A 20603-nucleotide genomic window follows, 5' to 3' on the forward strand; every position below is an offset into this window, starting at 1 on the left:
AGTGGATAAAATATGTAGGGATATGGGGGTAGGGCCTGGGTGGGATTGTGGTCGGTGCAGACTCGATGGGCCGAATGGCCTCTTTCTGCACTGTAGGGTTCTATGATTTCTACTTTCCCTTGCCCAGGGGTTAACATCTGTCTGAGCTTTGGATCAGCTCACTTTACCACTGCCTCCCCCAAAACATCACTCCCAACCAGTGAAGAAAACCTCATTCTTCAATAGTACTGCAAATCTTGTGTTGTCATGAAAAAGAATGTTGCACTGCTGGACAAGAATAACTAATCTGCCGTACTTTCCAATCATTAAGGACCTCATAATTGGAGTCAACTGTGTGGCAATCAGACACTGAACTGTGGTACTGTCATGCTGAATCTCTGCCTATTTTGCACCATTAATATAGTGAAACAACACTTCAGGTGCAAGCAAACTCAGCCTAGCTAAAACGTATCAACTTGGAAGTCCATCAGAGACCCCATGGAAGTCCACCAGGAGACTACAAAGAGAAGCCTGAAGAGACTGCAATGCATAACCTGGTTTGCATTATAATAGCTATCAAGAAAGATCTCATACAGGAGATCTCTTAACTGCAGGTTAATAATTCTGTAACTTCCTCATGCTGCCATAATGTCAACTTTGGATCAGTGGTTGCAGCTTGGTCTTGAAATCAGGAGGTCATAGTTGCAAGCCCCAGTCCAGACACTTGAACAGTTTAATATTGATACTTCAATGCAAAACTAAGGCAACACTACACTGTCAGAGATGCTGTTGCTCAGCTAAAACATTAAAGCAAGACCTCATCTTACCTCAGATTTGGACACAAAAGATCCTGGCACTATCGAAAAGAGCAAGGGATCTCCTGTCCACCTGCACAGATACTCCCAGTTTTGAAAGAAATTAGAGTGCCTCTTGCTCACAGTTCAAGACACCCAGACACAGCCATTCATAATTAATTACTGACGTCAGGTTGAGTCTTTTGAGCCAAGGCATGGAAGGTAGTATTTGGACTACTAGCTTGGGGCAGATTAATTAATTTATGCACATCATGATATTGCAATTCTATGATAAATTGAGGCGCTTTATTAGTTTCAACTGCTAAAATGGAACTTGTATTCCAATACATTGCTTTGAGTTGGCCTCACTGAAACTAGCCTATGAGCTAACTTTGGGTTTGGCAGTGTTATACAATGAATATAGAATTGGTTTTATAGAATTGGCACAAATTTGGTCACAATTTCACATCTTTACAGTTTAGTTGGATTAAAACATGGTGCAAATGGTAAATAAGCCACCTTAAGATACTTCTACTTTGGAGTGTTACAGACAGATGTCTTTCTTGCTTGTTGACAACTCAGACCAACACAGCAGAAGGATGGAGAGCTTTATTTAAAAAGGAGCTCCTAATCTACCATTAGTGCAATGGCATCCTCTGCTGATCTGTCAAAAGTACTAAAGCCAATTTAGCACATCAGCATGCTCTCCCTAGCTGTGACTCAAAATAGCACCAACATGAGCAAGCTACATAGAGGACTGACTAAACAACAATTTTCAAGTTTGGTGCATGCAAATTTTCTTTCACTCCCACAGGCGAAAGGGTCAAGAACTAAATGACACGATTAAAAAAAATGATTGGGAAAAGAATCAATGGTAAAATGAGGAAAAGCCTTTTATGTAGCAAGTGGTTAGAATCTGCAATACACAGAGAGTCTGTTGGAGGCTACAATAGGGGCTTTCAAAACGGATAAAAGCAAAATACTGTGGATGCTGGAATCTGAAACAAAAAGAGAAAATGCTGGAAAATTTCAGCAGCTCATCCAGACACAAGATGCTCTTTTCTCTCTCCTCAGATGCTGTCAGACCCGCTGAGATTTTCCAGCATTTTCTGTTTTGCTTCCAAAACAGAATTGGATAAGCATCTGTAACATACGAACCAGGGGTTCGAAATGAAAAAAAAAGCAAACAGCAGAATTACTCAAATGCACTGCCACTGAAATTTGTAGTGAAGGCTAATGAATTTTTTATGCTTTAATTTGAAGAGAAAAAGAGAAAGGGAACTAGAGAGAGCATAACAAATAATAATAAAACAACTACACCCTGCTCAGCCAATTATAAACACATAACTGCAAATAAATTTCAAACATCATTTTCATAGTGATCGATGAGGGAGCTTTCATCAGCCTATTCCTAAGAGTCCCATGGCATCCCAAGCAACAAAACCAACGACAATGTCTGAGAACAGAGAGCAGCTGCCCTGTCCATCTAAAGACTGGATCGTTCAAAAAGATGAGAAGGAAACAGCACTGAGAAAAAGGCTATGTCGCCCTCAGGGGAAAAAAAGCCACCACTAAATGGCAATTGGTCTAATTAGTAATTGCATTAGTGTTGTCCAAGCTCGGGTCAGGAGATAAAGAATTATTTTCTGCTAATTAATTTAATTCTATTTCTATCTTTAGCCCTTTTCTCCTCAAGCTGACTCCTCAAGTGTCATTTCATGGTACAAGTCATGCTCACCCAAGTAACCAGTTTTCATGTCTAAGCCTCAAGTGCATCGGGGATTCCAGTTTCATCTGGTCTAATTCTATCTGCACCCAGCTCAGATAAACAAATTGCCAGGTTACTACCATCAAACGCAAGTATCAGCACTGGCTTAGTTTCCACTCCCTTTCTCAGTGCTTCCCCAGTTGCTGGTACCTGACTTGAGGCATACCAGAGACCTTGCTAAAATTATGCAGCCGCCACTTGGTAAACTAGCTGGGCCATTAGGGGAGCGACTTTAATATTTCCCTCCAATCAGCTACTGTTAGCCTGCTGAAAGACAGTGCATATTTTATGGAATTTTCTAACGACCCTTTATCTGTTTGTGAATACTCAAGAAATAATAGCCTGAAACATCTCATGTGAACACATGTACTACTGCTGGCTGCTTACCAATTAACATTGATTCCCTCTGGTATTGTTTGGTGAGATGAGACCGTTTTGTCAAACAGAACACATATCTTTCCAGGACATACCAGCACATTTCATAGTAGAAAGGATAACGGAACTTGGCATTAACCTGAAAAACAAGGAACCTTTATACAGCAGATTGCAGCTTATGGTAAAGGAGAACATGAAAATGAACCTACAAGTGCAGGCACAACAGAGAGCTACAACAATTGCCATTGTGTAGGGTGGAGATGACCAAGGAAAACACAACTAAACCACTTCTTGAGTGCATATTTATTTTAGGTTAATATGTAATTGTAGATTGCACATACTTATTTTTAAAAATCAAATTCATGTAGTGTAAAAGCATTTCATATCAATGGTCTATTTGTTGGGGTGAGGGAATCAATTCTGTGAAATACAATGATTTACATCACTCTATGCTTCATTACGAGGCAGTGCGCACAAACATGCATTGTTGTTTCACTGTCTGCTTGAATTAACACATAATTCAATATACAAAGATTGCAATAATTACATTTTTAGTAAGTTTGCTGCGTGGATTAAACAGGAAAACAGAATGAATATTCAAGTTACTAAAATTCAAGAAGTCTTCAAGTCACACTGGTTTGCTAGTTAGCAGGGACACGCATCATCCAGAAGGTCTGTAAATATTTTTAGATGCAATTTCTTACAACACTCAAAATGACACAGCTGGAGGACCGACAAGATTAAGAACATAAGTGCCCAAAAATACTTGAGAGTTTGCACCAGTTTAAGTTCATAAAATGCAGGACCTAGAATACACAGTATCAGAATTTTACAAATAAGATGGGGCGAGCTGAGACTTGCACATTAACTCAATGTTCCCAAACAAATGAGAAAGTTTTTCCCACTGCTCAATATAGTTCAGTGTGCACCTTGGAACCAAAAGCCAGATGCCTAATGTATAAAATTGTGCACATTTTTGTCATAGTACCTGGTGTACAAGGCAGGGCAATTTTCAATCATCTGGATTAATGTTACGATTTGGAATTAAATTAACCCATTTCCATTGATAGTAAATTCCATTGATGGCATCTTCAATGACTAATTCAAACTTTTTTGAAGTGTCAACAAAGTCTTTCATTAATTGACTGTGGCAGCCAGAACAAATCTTTCATTGTCCCAAGCAACCAAGAAACTGGAGTTTCAGAGAAACATAGAAAACTACAGCACAAAACAGGCCCTTCAGCCCCACAAGTTGTGCCGAACATATCCTTACCTTTTAGGCCTACCTATAACCCTCCATCCTATTAAGTCCCGTGTACTCATCCAGGAGTCTCTTGAAAGTCCCTATTGAGTTTGCCTCCACCACCACTGACGGCAGCTAATTCCACTCGCCCACCACCCTCTGTGAAAAACTTCCTCCTAACATTTCCCCTGTACCTACCCCCCCAGCACCTTAAACCTGTGTCCTTTCATAACAGCCATTTCCACCCTGGGAAAAAGCCTCAGAGTCCACCCTATCTATGCCTCTCAACATCTTATACACCTCTATTAGGTCTCCTCTCATCCTACGTCTCTCCAAGGAGAAAAGACCGAGCTCCCTCAGCCTATCCTTAGAAGGCATGCCACTCAATCCAGGCAACATCCTTGTAAATCTCCTCTGCACCCTTTCAATCTTTTCCACATCCTTCCTGTAATGAGGCGACCAGAACTGAGCACAGTACTATGAGCAAGTTACACCCTGACAGAACATCCAAATTAAAAGGCCCATTCACAGTAATCCGATGAGCAGAATTTTCAAAACACAACATAATAGTTTAGTTTATTCAAGGACTTTTAAGGTTGAGGAGGGACCTGATCATGGTGCACAAAATTATAAGGGAGACAGATAGGGTAGATAGGAGGAAATATTTCCCCTTCGTAGAGGGGTCAATATCCAGGGGACATAGATTTAAGGTAAGGGGTAGGGGATTTCATAAAAGAATCATAGAATCCCTATCATGCAGAAAGAGGCCATTTGGCCCAACGAGCCTGGACTGACCCGAGCACCCGAAGGAAATCCACACAGACGCAGGGAAAATGTGCAAACTCCACGCAGACAGTGACCCGAGGCCGGAATGGAACCCGGGTCCCTGGCACTGTGAGGCTAACCACTGCGCCACCATGCCATCCAAGGGGGGACTAGAGGAGAAACCTTTCCATCTAGAGAGTGGGGGGAACTGGAACTCACTACCTGAAAGTGTTGGAGAGGTGGGAACCCCCACAACATTTAAGCAGCATTTAGATGAGCACTTGAAACACCATAGCATACAAGGCTATGGACCAAGAACTAGAAAATGGGATTAGAATTGATAGGTGCTTGATGGCTGATGCAGACATGTTGGATCAAAGGGCCACTTTTTGTGTTGTAAACTCTGGTTTAATCTTCTCAACAATTTTCTCTATTCCTATCTCTTTTGAATATTAACTTCTTGATGGGGTATGGTTCCTCAAGCCAACCTGAAATCAGCAACTTGTCTTCCAGGGAACTGTGAGCACAATTTGCCAGTAACTTAGCAATTGCTGCACCAACTCAGCAAACCATTACTAAATCACAAACTGAATTTACAGTGATCATGTTCTGCAGTCTTATGAGCCAAAATACACTTTGCAATTAGTTTCTTAAAGGCTTAATCCAGTGGTGAAGAGAGTTAGGGTAATATTCATGATGAATTCAAGTTTAAGATTTCACTCTTGAGTAAGAGACACAATCTATTATGCTGATGATTGCTCAAATCCCTGCTTTTGGCATTAATGTTGAACAATAACTCAGGATTCGCAAACTAAAGACTGTGACTGAACAATTGGTCTAGTTCAGAATTCAGAGTTGAGAATTTGAGATTATTGATGGGAGCATGATGGGCACATACACTACAGCCTTCTATGGTACTTCCAGCAATCTTTCAGACATTGTTGTTTTGTTGCAGTAATGACTAACATTCCGAGAACCATTACTCAGTTTTATGAACAGTGAGCAAAACACATTCTATCCAGCAGTCCCTCTGCACACCGATTGTAGTAAACCAGTTTCGATAAATCAAGATTATTGTGATCTGCTTCCACCCAGAACAGGCCAATTGAAGAGGTCAGCTATCACACACACCAAACAAAATTTGTGATAAAATAGCTGCCTGCATTTGAGCAAGGGGAAGTGTGTTAAAATCCTACGTGTGTACACTTTTCTTGGTGTACAGCATGAAAATTCACAAGAATGGGAGTTACAAAAAAATTACACGCTGCAAGATCATTCCCGAGCTCCATCATCTTTTTAAAAATTGAGCATAAATTTTTAATGATGCAAAATAAATTAGTTTGGAGTTTATAAATAAATATTTACCTAATTGTGGCACGGTAGCACAGTGGTTAGCACTGCTGCTTCACAGCTCCAGGGACCTGGGTTCAATTCCCGGCTCAGGTCACTGTCTGAGTGGAGTTTGCACATTCTCCTTGTGTCTGCGTGGGTTTCCTCCGGGTGCTCCGGTTTCCTCCCACAGTCCAAAGATGTGCGGGCAAGGTTGATTGGCCATTCTAAATTGCCTCTTAGTGCCCCGGGATGCATAGGTTAGAGGGATTAGTGGGTAAATATGTAGGGATATGGGGATAGGGCCTGGGGATTGTGGTTGGTGCAGACTTGATGGGCCGAATGGCCTCTTTCTGCACTGTAGGATTCTATGCTTTATGATATATTAATATTGCAACTTAAGTATTTAATGAGTTGATGGTAAAAATGAAAATATATGTAGATTCAGACCTCAGGTTTGACTTTAGAATGTCTGAACTATCCAGTCTTTGAATGTTAATACTGTGTGAATGCCAAAATGCCACAGGTCTTATCTGTGATCCTTAGTTACTGTCACGTAGTGTCACATATCCCAATGAGCAGGGATAACTGCCTTCATTTTGACTTTTATATAATGATACATCACTATCTTGAGTGTGCTTACCCCACAAGAGGAATAGAATCAAACATGCAACAGATCATGTATCTCAGAAGATGTAGAAAAAAAACTGAAAGGCATTTTTATCCTGAGGAAGTGGCTAGTAATCTCTCTCGCCAAGATGCACACAGAGAGATGCAGATAGATAGATAATGCACGCAGTGGACACAATGGAGGCTCTCCCAAGATGTTGCATGTCTCTCTCTTACCTGTGTCATTTTGACATTGTGGTTTCTGTCCACCTCTCGTCTCTTTCTATTCTCTCTCTCTCTCCCTATTGTCCTTTTCTGCTTTACTTTGCTTTTGAGTGGCAGGTGGTATAGAACAAGGTCGACAAGGGCTGGAGGCTAAGAATCAGTCTTTTTTTTTTGAAGTGACACTTGGGAATCCATCTTTGAACCCTGTTTATTTTAGACAGGATTCTGACTTAGAAGCGTTCAGTCATAATCCCACAGATGGTAGCTTCATACCATTGGCTCCTCAGCCACTTGGGAATCCATCTTTAAACCCTGTTTCTAGAGGCGTGTGTAAATGAGAACTTTCTATTCAACAGATAAATCATCCTTAATTTCATACAAGTCAAACTCTAATCACAATTGGAGGAAGTTTTGCAAAATGGACAGCACAGTGGCCATAAAAGCAAAAGGCCTAAAGTATAGAATGACGATATAGAATTCAGTTTAACTCACATCATGACTAAATAGTGGCATTCTAACAATGCATGTATGAAAATACTCACTTGGCATATAGTTTGAAATATTCATTACTCCCTTGTTTGACTGTGTCCTACGTACCCTTATACAACATAACTTCTTATCTGTAGAACGAGCACTAACTTGCTCCCAGCAGTTCCAAGTTAACTACAGGTCAAGTATCATTTATCTGAAATCCCTTGGGGCCAATTGCGTTTTGGTATTTGGATATGTTCCATTTTCGAATGTGATATGCCTAACTTATTGAAACCTAGTTAATGAGGAGTTGGAGAAAAGGTTATGTTTATCAGCGATACTTTAAATAACATCCCCTTATGAAGCAAGGGGAAGCAGGCCAAACTTGACACTAACTTGCAAAAACTTGCTAATTCCATTTGGACCAGATGTCAATTTGCCCAAGGGGCAGCATTTTCTTGGTTGAACTTAGCTGGTTTCCATTTTGGGTTATGATGCAGACACCAAGTACACTAGTTAGAGTTGGAGTAATAGCTGCCGTGTGGCTAAGGTTCACAAATGGAGGGGGGATGGTTTACCAGTCCTCACAATGTTGCAAGTTCTAGAGGTATATGCTTATCATTCTTTTCAATGAGTTTCCACATGGCCTTTACTCTGATGTAAAGCAAGATGTATTTTTTAGCATCTTCTCCTGAAAGTATCAACTCCCAGTTACAGATGAATGGGTACCACCAGCCTTCATCAAAATAATTATTGTTCAAGTCTGAATCAAAACAATGAATGACCGAACATAGCTAAGCTTGATCGGGTTCTCACCAAACATCCACCTATGTGCATCTTCTAGGCAGAGTCACTGAGTCACGCCTCAGTAGTGAGACTGAAGCCACTGAGATATGCCACCACTGATATTAACTCTGGAAATTCACTTAGTTTGATCATAGATTAATGTTGTAACATTTTTCTGAAGTTCATTGTCTCCTGTTGTAGATCATTATCGTGGTTTCTGCCCTTGCTATCAAATTGGAGGAAAAATGCCTTCAAAGAAAGAAAATAGGCAAGAATCTTCTGTGGAACAGATAAAGCTTTAGAAGGATCAATAAACATGCTAAACCCTTTACATCATCGAAACAAAAATTTCATGCTTTCCTAAAAGGACAGCAGTTGTTTGTAGAAATATTCTCAGAAACCTGGTGGGCTTTTAGAAATACCTTCTCATAAATAAACTAAAGTCGCAAGACTGACGAGTATTACAAATACCATTACAAAAAGTATCTGGACCTTTGAACTAGAAAGATCATTCCGAACATTAACCACAAATATATTCTAATTCTACATAAGTTAGCTAGTGCAAAGCTTAGCTTGCAAACCAAACTTTCATTAAGTTATTATTTAAAGAGAATGGGAAGAGAAATAATAAAGGGTGCTCAAAATTCCTAGGATCATTCCGTAGTAGATTAATGCACCATCCAATATAATACATGGCACACACAGCAGAGCAGTCACAGGTTGAATTCTCCAGCAGATGTTGTCGGGTAATTAGCTCAGTTCAGCCCCCGGTTGGAGGTATTAGAATTATCCCATTACTGGATGAAGAAAAAGTCAGTTAAAATTCAGATCCCTTATTGATACCCTGTGATCCCTGCTGATAAATGCACATGTGTGGACTTCTGGTAAGAACAGGATCAGGGTTAGCCAAAATCATAACGAACTTTACCTCTCTACCTCACCAACAGGGCAGCACGGTGGCACAGTGGTTAGCACTGCTGCCTCACAGCGCCAGGGACCTGGGTTCAATTCTGGCCTCGGGTCACTATATGTGTGGAGTTTGCACATTCTCCTCGTGTCTGCGTGGGTTTCCTCCGGGTGCTCCGGTTTTCTCCCACAGTCCAAAGATGTGCGGGTTAGGTTGATTGGCCGCGCTAAATTGAGCCTCGTGTTAGGGGGATTGGCAGGGTAAATACGAGGGGTTACAGGAAAAAGGGCCTGGGTGGGATTGTGATCGGTGCAGACTCGATGGGCTGAATGGCCTCCTTCTGCACTATAGGGATTCTATGAAACAGTTGAACTGCCTGCTTAAAAAAAAAATCACAAAACATTTACATGAAAAGTGAGTGCTTAATGTGCCAGAAAGTTCTAAGTATGGTGGAACTGTATTCCAAGAGAGACAACATCTTTAGGTAAGCAGAGGAAATAACTAGAAGTCTGCATTTATTAAAGATGAATTATCACAGAGATGACTTACCCGAGTTCGATCCTCAATGCCATAGATATGAAGCTGCATAGGAATATTAAAGCTGTGCAGGAAATTTCCACCGAAAACCAACGTGTCTACGAGCGTGTATACCGCATGGATCCATCCTACAAATAGATTGGTAAGACTTGTGAGCTTTGTTGCAGTTTGAAGATTGTAAATTAGGCAATTTTAAAAAGTTTTATTAAAACTCTTCAAAAAAACACCCTAGCTGACACTCACCATTTAGGGTATCAGGTGAAGAATGAACACTTGGAAAAGTACTGAAGGGCCACTAGCAACTGTGGAACTGTATCCGAGAGAGGAGAGGGGGTAGGGTACACTGAGGAAGAGTCACAAAAATTCTATTTGTAACTAGATCACTGTATCTGAGAATTTGTTAAATGTAAATAAGTGAAAAGGCTCCATGTAGAGAGGACAAGTTATTTATAATAAAGCAAAGCCCTCATGCCAAATCACCTGATCATTTCCTCTGATCTGGTGCATGCAGCTCAGATTGTTTCATGTGCAAAACTAACCTTGGCTGCTTTGATTGGCAGCTCTTTAAAGTTTGACCCAAAGTGTAGCATTTATCAGTCCAACAGGTCCAGGGATTTCTAGGCTTCCAGGAGAGGGAGGGGGAAAAAGGGAAGCAGAGGATGATGTGGGACTCAGGTCTTGTGTACGGAGAGGTTTCACTTTTTTGGTGGATAAAAGGTGCGTTATATTTTCTGTATCGAAATCTTGTTGTGTCTATCAAGGAATTCCACTTTGTGTCTTTTTGAGGGTCTCACATTTGAAAGTTTTGCTTTTGTGATCGGAAACCTTGCAATCTTGTACAATGGGTCTCATGGAAGTGTGCAATCATATGAGGCTTCCTGGTTATTTCTGATATCTGTACCTGCGTTAAATGGCTGGCATACCTACTCTAATTCACTATGCAACCCAGGGAACACAACAATTCTGTGAACAGCGTGGAGTATCTTCATCAATGACAGCCAAATTCTGCCATGTATTTGCTGTTATATTTTAATACCAAAAAAGGATCAATTAGATACAGTCTGCACCACAGGCAAATCATTGGTCATACAGTTGCATGACAGAGCGGCGAAGGACATTTATTTTATTACCTTATATCATCGCTGACTGGAGTCAGTGTTTGATAAATAGGAGGCAGACAATAAGGACAATACACAGCCACGGGGTGGCCAACACTTTCCTTCAGCATTTCACACCAGGGGTTCAATGCCAGTCTATTACCCAGAACCTTAATTTGCTATTAACAAAAAAGGCTTTGAGAAGACTTTGGCTACGTACAAGATTAGTTTAATCAATTCAGCGTATTAGATATTTGTAAAAAAAGACACGTTTAAAAATCCAATCCTTTCCCCTGTCTTTATAGCAATGCTTCAATAAAGATAATGGGGGGGAAAAAAAAACAAAAGCATCAAGTAAAAAAGCAAACTACATTCTCAGTAAAACAGACTTTGAAATTGCTGGCATCAGCTGTTAATATTTCCTCTCAATGACGTACCAATGTTTTCAGAATCTGTCATCTCTCATTAATCAACAGGGTACATCAGTGTAACAATGGCAGCATCCAAATAATGCAGGACATTTACAAGTTATTACTGCATAATAATCCTTACCATCATACTAACATAAGATAGGAGGTCAGGGGAGTTCTATTTTCTCCAAGAGTCTCAACCACTTTACTGACCATAATAGAAGTGCCTTAAAGCTATGCAGCAGGAACAATTCTGAAGATATAAAATTGTGCGTGTTGTGTGTGTGTGGGGTGGAGATGAGGAGTGAACATCTTGCAGTCATGTCACATGAAGTGCATATAATAGGGCGTGATCTTTTAAAATCAGTCATTTCAAGCCAATTGACAACAGATCAAACTGCTATCCCGCAGATGGAGGAGGAAATGGCTTTCTGGAGAGTCACAAATGGAATAGGACAGATGAAATTTCATTTAAAAACTCAATTTTCAGACAACACCAGTGGAAAATAAAGAGGTTGACCCTCTTACTAAAACAATCCAAGTCAAACAGAACAAAAATGGACTTATCATCTGTTGCAGGTAACATGTAATGTGCCTCAGTGAGAAGTAAATAAGCACATCAAATATACATCAATACAGCAAAGATAATGCTGAGTAACATTAGGCCTGTAACAATGTTAGATGGTGCAATCAGCCACTCAGATGGCTGACAGCTCAGAATGATTCAGTGAAACTGATTTATTTACAGCACTTTATCCCCCACATATTTGAAACAGTAGCCAATATGGCAGCACACAAAGGGATGTCTCCTTTTTACCCCCCAAAGTAACCAAGGTTGTATCCACCTACAAATCCCACCCTCCTCCAATATGCCTGTGTAGATAATGCAAAGTGACAAATAATAATAGCTGTCTGCAGTTACCTGAAGGGATCAGAAACGTATATCCTTGTTTTAACTCAATCCGTTGGCATCCGTCCACTCTGTCCCCAAGGAAAATATCACCTTGCTTTCCCGACAGAACCCACTCTTCATAAATCTCCAGATTGTGCGCCGTAGGGGGAACTAACCAGAATACCTGAATGAGACAGACTGCTTATGAAACCGGGACTCTAAGAATGATCACATTTTGCACTGTTACAAATATTAAACATGACAATGCAATTTTCAGCGAAATACTCGAATAACTGTTTAAGCCTCAAAAGATCAGTTAAAATAAGATTGCATTTTAAATTGTAATTTATTAAACGCTGTGACATACATTAATGATCTTTCAATGGTCCATGTCATTTCATACTTACAGAACAGTACAAACCCTCAAACTCCTAAATAAATTAGTAAATACTCAAGAAGATTTGAAAATTTTGTTTTCCTGAGTTTCAAAACTCTGCATGAGCAAACTAAAAATATACAGGGATATGACAGAGCTATATTCAATTCATGCATAAATAGATATGGATAGAGATATATCGATATTAAGAGATATATAGCTATATACACGGTTGTAATACTAGCCATTTATATCATGTCCCATTACACAACTCCTTAAGCTACTCAGATGGCAATTTCTTTTCCTTCAAGATCAACAAGGAGGTATAATTGGGTGCTATATGGCATTTTGCTTTTGGTTGTGGGTTAACTAACGACAAGTGATTCTTGGATATAAAGGGATAGAGAGATAGGTCAGATCACTGCACAGCTCACCACGCCAATTTCTCCTGTTCCACTGCCATAAGTATCACAGTGTTATATCTTAACATTTCCAGAATAACAATATGTGGAGGTTCAATTGTACTGTGCCATCAGGATGCAGATTTCCACTTGGTATTTTCCACACTGAGGGCCAATCTCTGTTGCATTATCAAGGGAGGGACAAAGCATTGTTTTTTTAAGTAGGAGGGAGTGCAAGTGGGAGAGGGCAAACGGGGAGGAGGGAAGGAACAAAAAAAAAGACACTCAGTAGCTGTCACGGATTTACTTTTATTCGATCAGGGGATTTCATTGCAGTGTTAATGTAAGCCTACTTGTGACTAATAAATAAACTTTAACTTTAAACTGCTGCGCACTGCAGTTCAGCTTCCACTACATGGGGCAAAAAATGGGACTCTCAACTAGCTCAAATTGCTTAACAAATTAATGTTATTGTAACAGGGAAGATGCACAATTATCATGGGAAATCACATTATAAAGCATATACAAGAGCTGGCTGGTTGGTATATTTTCTAGAGGGGGAGATTACGACATTTCTCCACTCCTGTTCTGGAGCAGTAACCTTTGTTGGGACATGTTTTCACAAGGGCCTCCTATAACTTACCTAACCAACTATTCTTCATGTAAAGACTCAGGCAGTTGGCATCAGAAGACTACTTATCACTCTGAACTCTATAACAGCCAAGTATATCCTATCCATATCCAAACATCTCGCTCTCCAGCAAGAGTCTCTGGAGAGTGTCCCAATTTATATTCCAGATCAATTAATTCAACACAGTGTGTGTCAAGTCTGGGATCTTCTGGTCCACACTGCTCACAATTATAAGTGGTGGCGCCTTTATCCAGAAAAAGGAAGCTCAAATTGTTGACTGATTTGTTTACTTAAAATTAACCTTTAGGCTTTTATTGTCCCAAAAATGTTCATCTCATTTTTAAAATCATGTTTTCAATAATCTTTGCTTTAGAATTTCACCCTGACGAGCACAATTGTGTATATAAACCACTCAATCTGCAAGTTTATAAAATTGAAACAAACAGCTCAAATGCCGCAGATAAGCAAACACTTCACTGCTTACCTTCCCTCCTCGAAGTATGTGATACCAGACAGAAGTGCCACCAAAATCAATGTGAAAATCTGTGTAGCACCCTTTGACGCTCATTAAGCAGTACCTGCAGAGAAAGCATTTAACAATTAATCACTTCATGCTTTAGCAATCAGCAAGTTGTTGACCTACATGAGGATTCAATCATGACCAAGAACAGCAGCAAGTAATGTCCTCTAATGACATGATGGAGGTCAACAAGGACAGAGCATTTAATGGAAGGTGTCTGCTTTGAACGTGACTCTAGTGCTTATTAAACCTAACAAATTTTAGGATTAGTAATTTTTATTTTTGGGTTTCAATATAATTTTTTTTTCCTCCAAGGAAATCAGCAAATGATGTATGATCCTCACTGCATCATTGAGGACCACACTGCAGCTGTGTTTCAAGACCAAAGTGAAATTGATATGCTAGAAATTGTGTAAAAGATGGAACAACTTCCAAATGGGAAGTAGTTGCAAGTTTAAAGTACACAGAACTAAAGAGGCAAATGAAAACAGTTCTAATGTTGAAGAAACGTTGGTTGGACCTTCATTTTCCATAAAGGGAAAGAAAATCTATTTTTTCTGTACTCTATTCCATAAATGCATTCAAATTGAAAAAAAACAAATTCTCAGTTTCAAGATGCCTGCATGTCTGTGGAAAATGATCAAGTGCTCTCCTAATGCCTTCTAAATGGGGAGGAACAGATTTGTTAAATTATTTCCATCTGTTATTGTAGAGTTTCTACTTGTACACATCTAAACTAGTTGTAGAATCCAGCTAGCAGATTTATGGCCCACAAACATGTGAACTCTGTTACACATTTTTGTGTGTGTGGGGAAAATAATTTTCTGCAATTCAAATCTATTGCACATCAGTACAGCAGCTGCACCCAGTTTCACAAGTGCATAGAAAAAGGCAATTATAGTGCCCTGGTTACACTGTACCAAACAGCAGGGCAAAATACTTACAATGCAATCACATATCAGCACTCATCAATTATACTTCCAATATACATAATCACAGGCCAACATAGACATTTATAAATAAGTATTTCTAGATAAAAGACTACAGAAAAATCTAACTCCTCATCTGTAGGATGATCAAATAAATCTGCTGCAAAGAATTGCTGCCTTACGCTCAATGCATGATTCCCAGTCCTGTTAGGTTTAGCAGCAGCCATCAGCTGTAACTAATGGCTGAATCACAGAACTGATGCTCCATGCACCTTAGAAATAATTCAGCTGTTAATGTGAACCCACCATTACTCCGGTTGCTGCTTTTTGTGGGTTATGTTGTGTCAGCGTTGCTGAACTCTTCTAAAGATCATTTATTGTCTCATCTTCTCTTCACTTATTGCCTTCATTTTAGAGATAAAATCTAAGCACTATGCAGGCAATGCACACTCTCCTCTGCTGATAGGCTGTGGAGGACTGTACCAGGTGGCAACAGCAGCAGTCTGCGGATCAGAGCTGCTTCTGGTAAGGAGAAGTCCGCTGCCTAGCAACAGGATCCAGGATTGAGGTTGACAGAAAGATATGCACTGATGTCATGAAGACAGCTCAGGCAATTTACAGGGTCTAATAGTCTTTGTTCCCTGTTGTTACTATTACAGTTCTCCTGACTCAGCGATGGTAACGAGACCCTCCATGTTCCTTGCAGAGAGAGTGGAGTGCCCATCAAAACCACAACTTGTGTGAACCTGCATAACCTATTTCAGGAAACAGACCGGCTTACATAACCACGATATGTTATTTCACAATTAAAGAGGCAGTCTCCCTGTAGTTAGCCGCTACAGAACACTGGGTCAGGCTCTGTATGCAAGCTTGTAGGTAAAAGTGTTTTGGATCGTAATTTTAATCAATTAGAAATAATACAGCTCATATCAGAAAATAAACAAAAGCAGTTATTTCTAACGTATTTCTGAACTTAATCTTAGCATTACCATAATAAAATACACAAAGTTTTTTTTAAAAAGTTATCTGAATACTGGATTACGTTAACAGGTTAACATAATTTTGCAAAATATTTAGAATTTAAAATGTGTGCAGATGTTGAGAAAATGCAAAGAAGTAATGAAAGAATTATCTGTCAAATGTGCTATCACAACCACGTCCCACTTATGTCGCTATAAAACTAATTGGAAAAAGAAATATGGAGATGGTGGTAGGGTGATATCTAAATATAAATAAAAAAATCAACCTATCTCAAACCCTGAACCTATTTTTGTGCGCGTTCATTTTTGGAACACAACTGCCCATTTTCACACTGACACCTCGAACTACTGTGCTGTCGTCATGTCCTTAGTAAAGCTCGGGTGAAGAAAAATAATTTTTATATTGCATTTCACCTTGCCAGTCAGATCATTTTGCACATTGCTCTAGATCTGCTTGCCCGAAACCCATTGCCGAGTTGCATTTTAATCATGTTCCATGGCCTGATAGGCGAATTAAGGATTTTATCATTCATGATATGAACTGAAGCAATCAGTACTTTTAGTTTCCAGCACACACACACTATCGAACAGGACATCCATCACTGTCAGTAACAGGCATAAGCCTCTAATAATACATTTCAGAAAAGGTAACTAGCACTTATACGCTTCCTGTCACAATAAATACAAACATTTCCACAGAAAATCAATTAAAATGACTAATACACCCAATACCGTAAAGGATAAAACAGTGAACTGAAGTCAATTAGGCTTTTTGTCAGATCCAGGTGTCAGTTGAAGAGCTATGGGCACAGTAGGGGAACACATTAACTCTGTAGCAAGACTGGCAAGACGGTAGGGATTCCACCACATTTATTTAATGAGGATTATCTGCCACTTTCTCATGCAATGTTCCTGAGCTTGCAAAATAAGGCATGTGATATTATCTTAAGTAGCTTATTCATGTTAAGTTTATTTGTCCACTATTTTAACAAAAACATCCACACATTTATTTTAGATGGGCGTGTGTCAAAATAGTTAACCTCAATCAGTACGGCAGTTTAGAAGCTCCAACAGGCTTTCAGGAACTGGGTTGGGAATCAGATAATAGAAGGGAGGGGGGAAAATCAGCTGATGTCCAGCAAACCCCTGGTAAGTGCACATGTGTGGATATCACAGGAGGACAAGACTAGGTCTCACTGTGATGTCCATCTCCTCGTCAAACAGCTCACTATCCAGAATTGCACTTGAAAAATGACTGGGTTTGAGTCGAGGGGAGAAAATGGTAACAGAAAGAAAATTCGAAAAATATATAAATTTACATTAAAATGGTACATCAACACATCCAGTTAATTGTCAGAGGCAAAATAATATTAAAACGCCACAGGCTTGGTTCTCCCAGCCCACTGCACTGCTTTTGTAGGGGGCTGACCTCCACTCAAGTGGAGGTCGTTTTGCGGGCTTCCCGCTGGGTACTCCACGAGTCTCCAGGCACCGGATTTCTTGCACCGTCAGCTCTGTGCCAGAAATCGGCTCAGAGGTGCAGAATTTATTTAAATGATGATTTGAATCTATTTTAAGTTTCATTAAACCTCTCCATCTCCCCACCAGGAGTGCTTACAACAGCTCCCCACTTGCGGGGAGCTGGCGGCCCGACCCTGCTGGAGTGAAGGGGGGGCCTCCAGAGGGTCGGGGGCCGTGAGGGGGTGCCCCCTGGTCATTGCCACCTCAGCAGTGCCAGCCTGGCCCCCTGGCACTGCCCAGAGGGCACCTTGGCACTCCCCACCGGTCAAAAAATTGGGACTGCGGGGTGGGGTGGGAGGAAAGGGTCCGGGCCGTTGGGGAGGTCGTACAGCCAGCGATGCTGGGTCGCGGGGCTGGCCAGTGATCGAGCTGGTCAGCAGTCGGGAGATGGGTGGTGCGGGCTACTGCACATACGCCAATCTCAGCGTTGACAGATCAGCGCATGCGCAGTGACGCGCTCAGCGCTATGTTGCCAACCTCTTCAGCAGGAATAGGTCCTGCCCACTGATTTTTGGGGTGATTTATGCCAGTGCACTCTGCAGTGCACAGAGTGTGGGAGATTCATTTTGTTTTTTTCAACAGAATTTACTCCAGTTTTTACGCGAATTCAACACTTAGAATCTTTTTGGGAGAATCGCCCCCCCCACCAGTTTCTAAGTCTGAGCCTATTCTAATTTGAAGAGCTTCTGAACAAACAACAATTACATTCTGATAGACCCATGGCTCTGTTTACTAAGCAATTAGATTCTGTTGTCTCTCATCTCCTCTGCTAGGAATTTGTTCAAAAAAAAGAACAAACCGTGTCTATCGGCTATGCATTAAACAAGTTCCCATCAACGTAATTCCATCTTAGGACCACAATTATTAGCCATTAGGTAAAACGCACCCACTTAGAGAACATACCATCCAACATGCTATGAGAATCGCTACATGAAATCTACTATATAATTTTTCTAATTCTGTATTGCATCAGCTTCCATCAGTCAAGCTCAGGACATGACTGTCGGGATAGTTTCCTTGAACAGCATGTTACGGAACCGACGAGGGATCGAGCTATTTTGGATCTGGTATTGTGTAAGGAGGTAGGTAGAATTAAGGATCTTATTGTGAAGGACCCTCTTGGGTCTAGTGACCACAATGTGGTCGAATTTCTGATTCAGATGGAAGAGGAGAAAGTTTGGTCTCAAACCAGTGTCCTCTGTTTGAACAGAGGGAAATATGATAGGATGAGGGATGAATTGGCTAAGGTAGACTGGGAGAGCAGGCTGGCAGGTAGGATAGCTGAGGAACAGTGGAGGATTTTTAAGGAGATCCTTTTCAGTTCTCAGCAAAAATATATTCCAGCAAAAAACAAGGATTGTAAGAAAAGGGAGAACCAGCCGTGGATAACGAAGGAAATAAAGAAGAGTATTAGAATAAAAACAGCTGCGTACAGAGTGGCCAAAAATAGTGGAGAAACAAGTGATTGGGAAAAATTTAAGAAACAACAAAGAGAGACTAAGAAAGCGATAAAGAAAGGAAGGATAGACTATGAAGCTAGGCTAGCAATTAATATAAAAAATGATAGTAAAAGTTTTTATAAATATATAAAAAGGAATAGAGTGGCTAGAGTGAATGTTGGACCCTTGGAGGACGAGAGGGGGGAGTTAATAGTGGGAAATGAGGATATGGCTGAGTCTTTAAATAAGTTTTTTGTGTCGGTCTTCACGGTGGAGGACACAAATAGTTTGCCAAATATTAACGATAGAGGGTTGGCAGCAGGAGAAATACTTAATACAATTAATGTTACCAGAGAGGCAGTGCTGGGTAGACTAATGGGACTGAAGGTGGACAAGTCCCCGGGTCCGGATGGAATGCATCCCAGGGTATTGAAAGAAATGTCAGAGGTAATAGTGGATGCGTTAGTGATTATTTATCAAAACTCGTTGCATTCTGGGGTAGTGCCGGTTGATTGGAAAACGGCTAATGTTACGCCGCTGTTTAAAAAAGGAGACACAAAAGGCGGGTAACTATAGGCCGGTCAGCTTAACGTCTGTAGTAGGGAAAATGCTGGAATCCATTATTAAAGAGGAGATAGCAGGGCATCTGGATAGAAATGGTTCGATCAATCAGACGCAGCATGGATTCATGAGGGGAAAGTCGTGCTTGACGAACATGTTGGATTTTTATGAAGATGTGACTAGGGCGGTTGATGGAGGAGAACCGGTGGATGCGGTGTTTTTGGATTTTCAAAAGGCGTTTGATAAGGTGCCCCATAAAAGGCTGCTGAAGAAGATTAGGGCACACGGAGTTGGGGGTAGTGTGTTAAAGTGGATTGGGGACTGGCTATCCGACAGGAAGCAAAGAGTCGGAATAAATGGGTGTTTTTCCGGTTGGAGGAAGGTAACTAGTGGCGTGCCGCAGGGATCGGTACTCGGGCCGCAACTGTTTACCATTTATATAGATGATCTGGAGGAGGGGACGGAGTGTAGGGTAACGAAGTTTGCAGACGACACAAAGATAAGTGGAAAAGTGAATCGTGTGGAGGACGGAGAAGATCTGCAGAGAGATTTGGACAGGCTGAGTGAGTGGGCGAGGATATGGCAAATGGAGTATAACGTTGAGAAATGCGAGGTTATACACTTTGGAGGAAATAATAACAAATGGGATTACTATCTCAATGGAAACAAATTAAAACATGCTACCGTGCAAAGGGACCTGGGGGTCCTTGTGCATGAGACGCAAAAGCCCAGTCTGCAGGTACAACAGGTGATCAAGAAGGCAAATGGGATGTTGGCCTATATTGCGAGGGGGATAGAATATAAAAGCAGGGATGTCTTGATGCACCTGTACAGGGCATTGGTGAGGCCGCAGCTGGAATACTGTGTGCAGTATTGGTCCCCTTATATGAGGAAGGATATATTGGCATTGGAGGGAGTGCAGAGAAGGTTCACCAGGTTGATACCGGAGATGAGGGGTTTGGATTATGAGGAGAGGCTGAGGAGATTGGGTTTGTACTCGTTGGAGTACTTCTAGATGCTAAGAGGGGGGATCTTATGGAGACTTATAAGATAATGCG

The 20603-nt window shown here is 40.8% G+C and overlaps 1 protein-coding gene across 14 annotated transcripts in view; it reads right to left on the bottom strand.

Moving 5' to 3' along the window:
• The window catches only part of LOC144503002 (lysine-specific demethylase 2B-like), a 237834-nt gene that overhangs the window by 95841 nt on the left and 121390 nt on the right, over positions 1 to 20603 (bottom strand). For all 14 annotated transcript variants that reach the window (XM_078227483.1, XM_078227489.1, XM_078227486.1 and 11 more), the window contains 4 exons: positions 14080 to 14173; positions 12218 to 12371; positions 9801 to 9916; positions 2929 to 3055 (listed from right to left, as the gene is read on the bottom strand). In XM_078227483.1, coding sequence (XP_078083609.1) covers positions 2929 to 3055; positions 9801 to 9916; positions 12218 to 12371; positions 14080 to 14173 — 491 coding nt within the window. The remainder of the gene's footprint in view (positions 1 to 2928; positions 3056 to 9800; positions 9917 to 12217; positions 12372 to 14079; positions 14174 to 20603) is intronic.

The sequence above is a fragment of the Mustelus asterias genome, chromosome 13 (genome assembly GCF_964213995.1).
Source record: "Mustelus asterias chromosome 13, sMusAst1.hap1.1, whole genome shotgun sequence".
Lineage (NCBI taxonomy): Eukaryota > Metazoa > Chordata > Chondrichthyes > Carcharhiniformes > Triakidae > Mustelus > Mustelus asterias.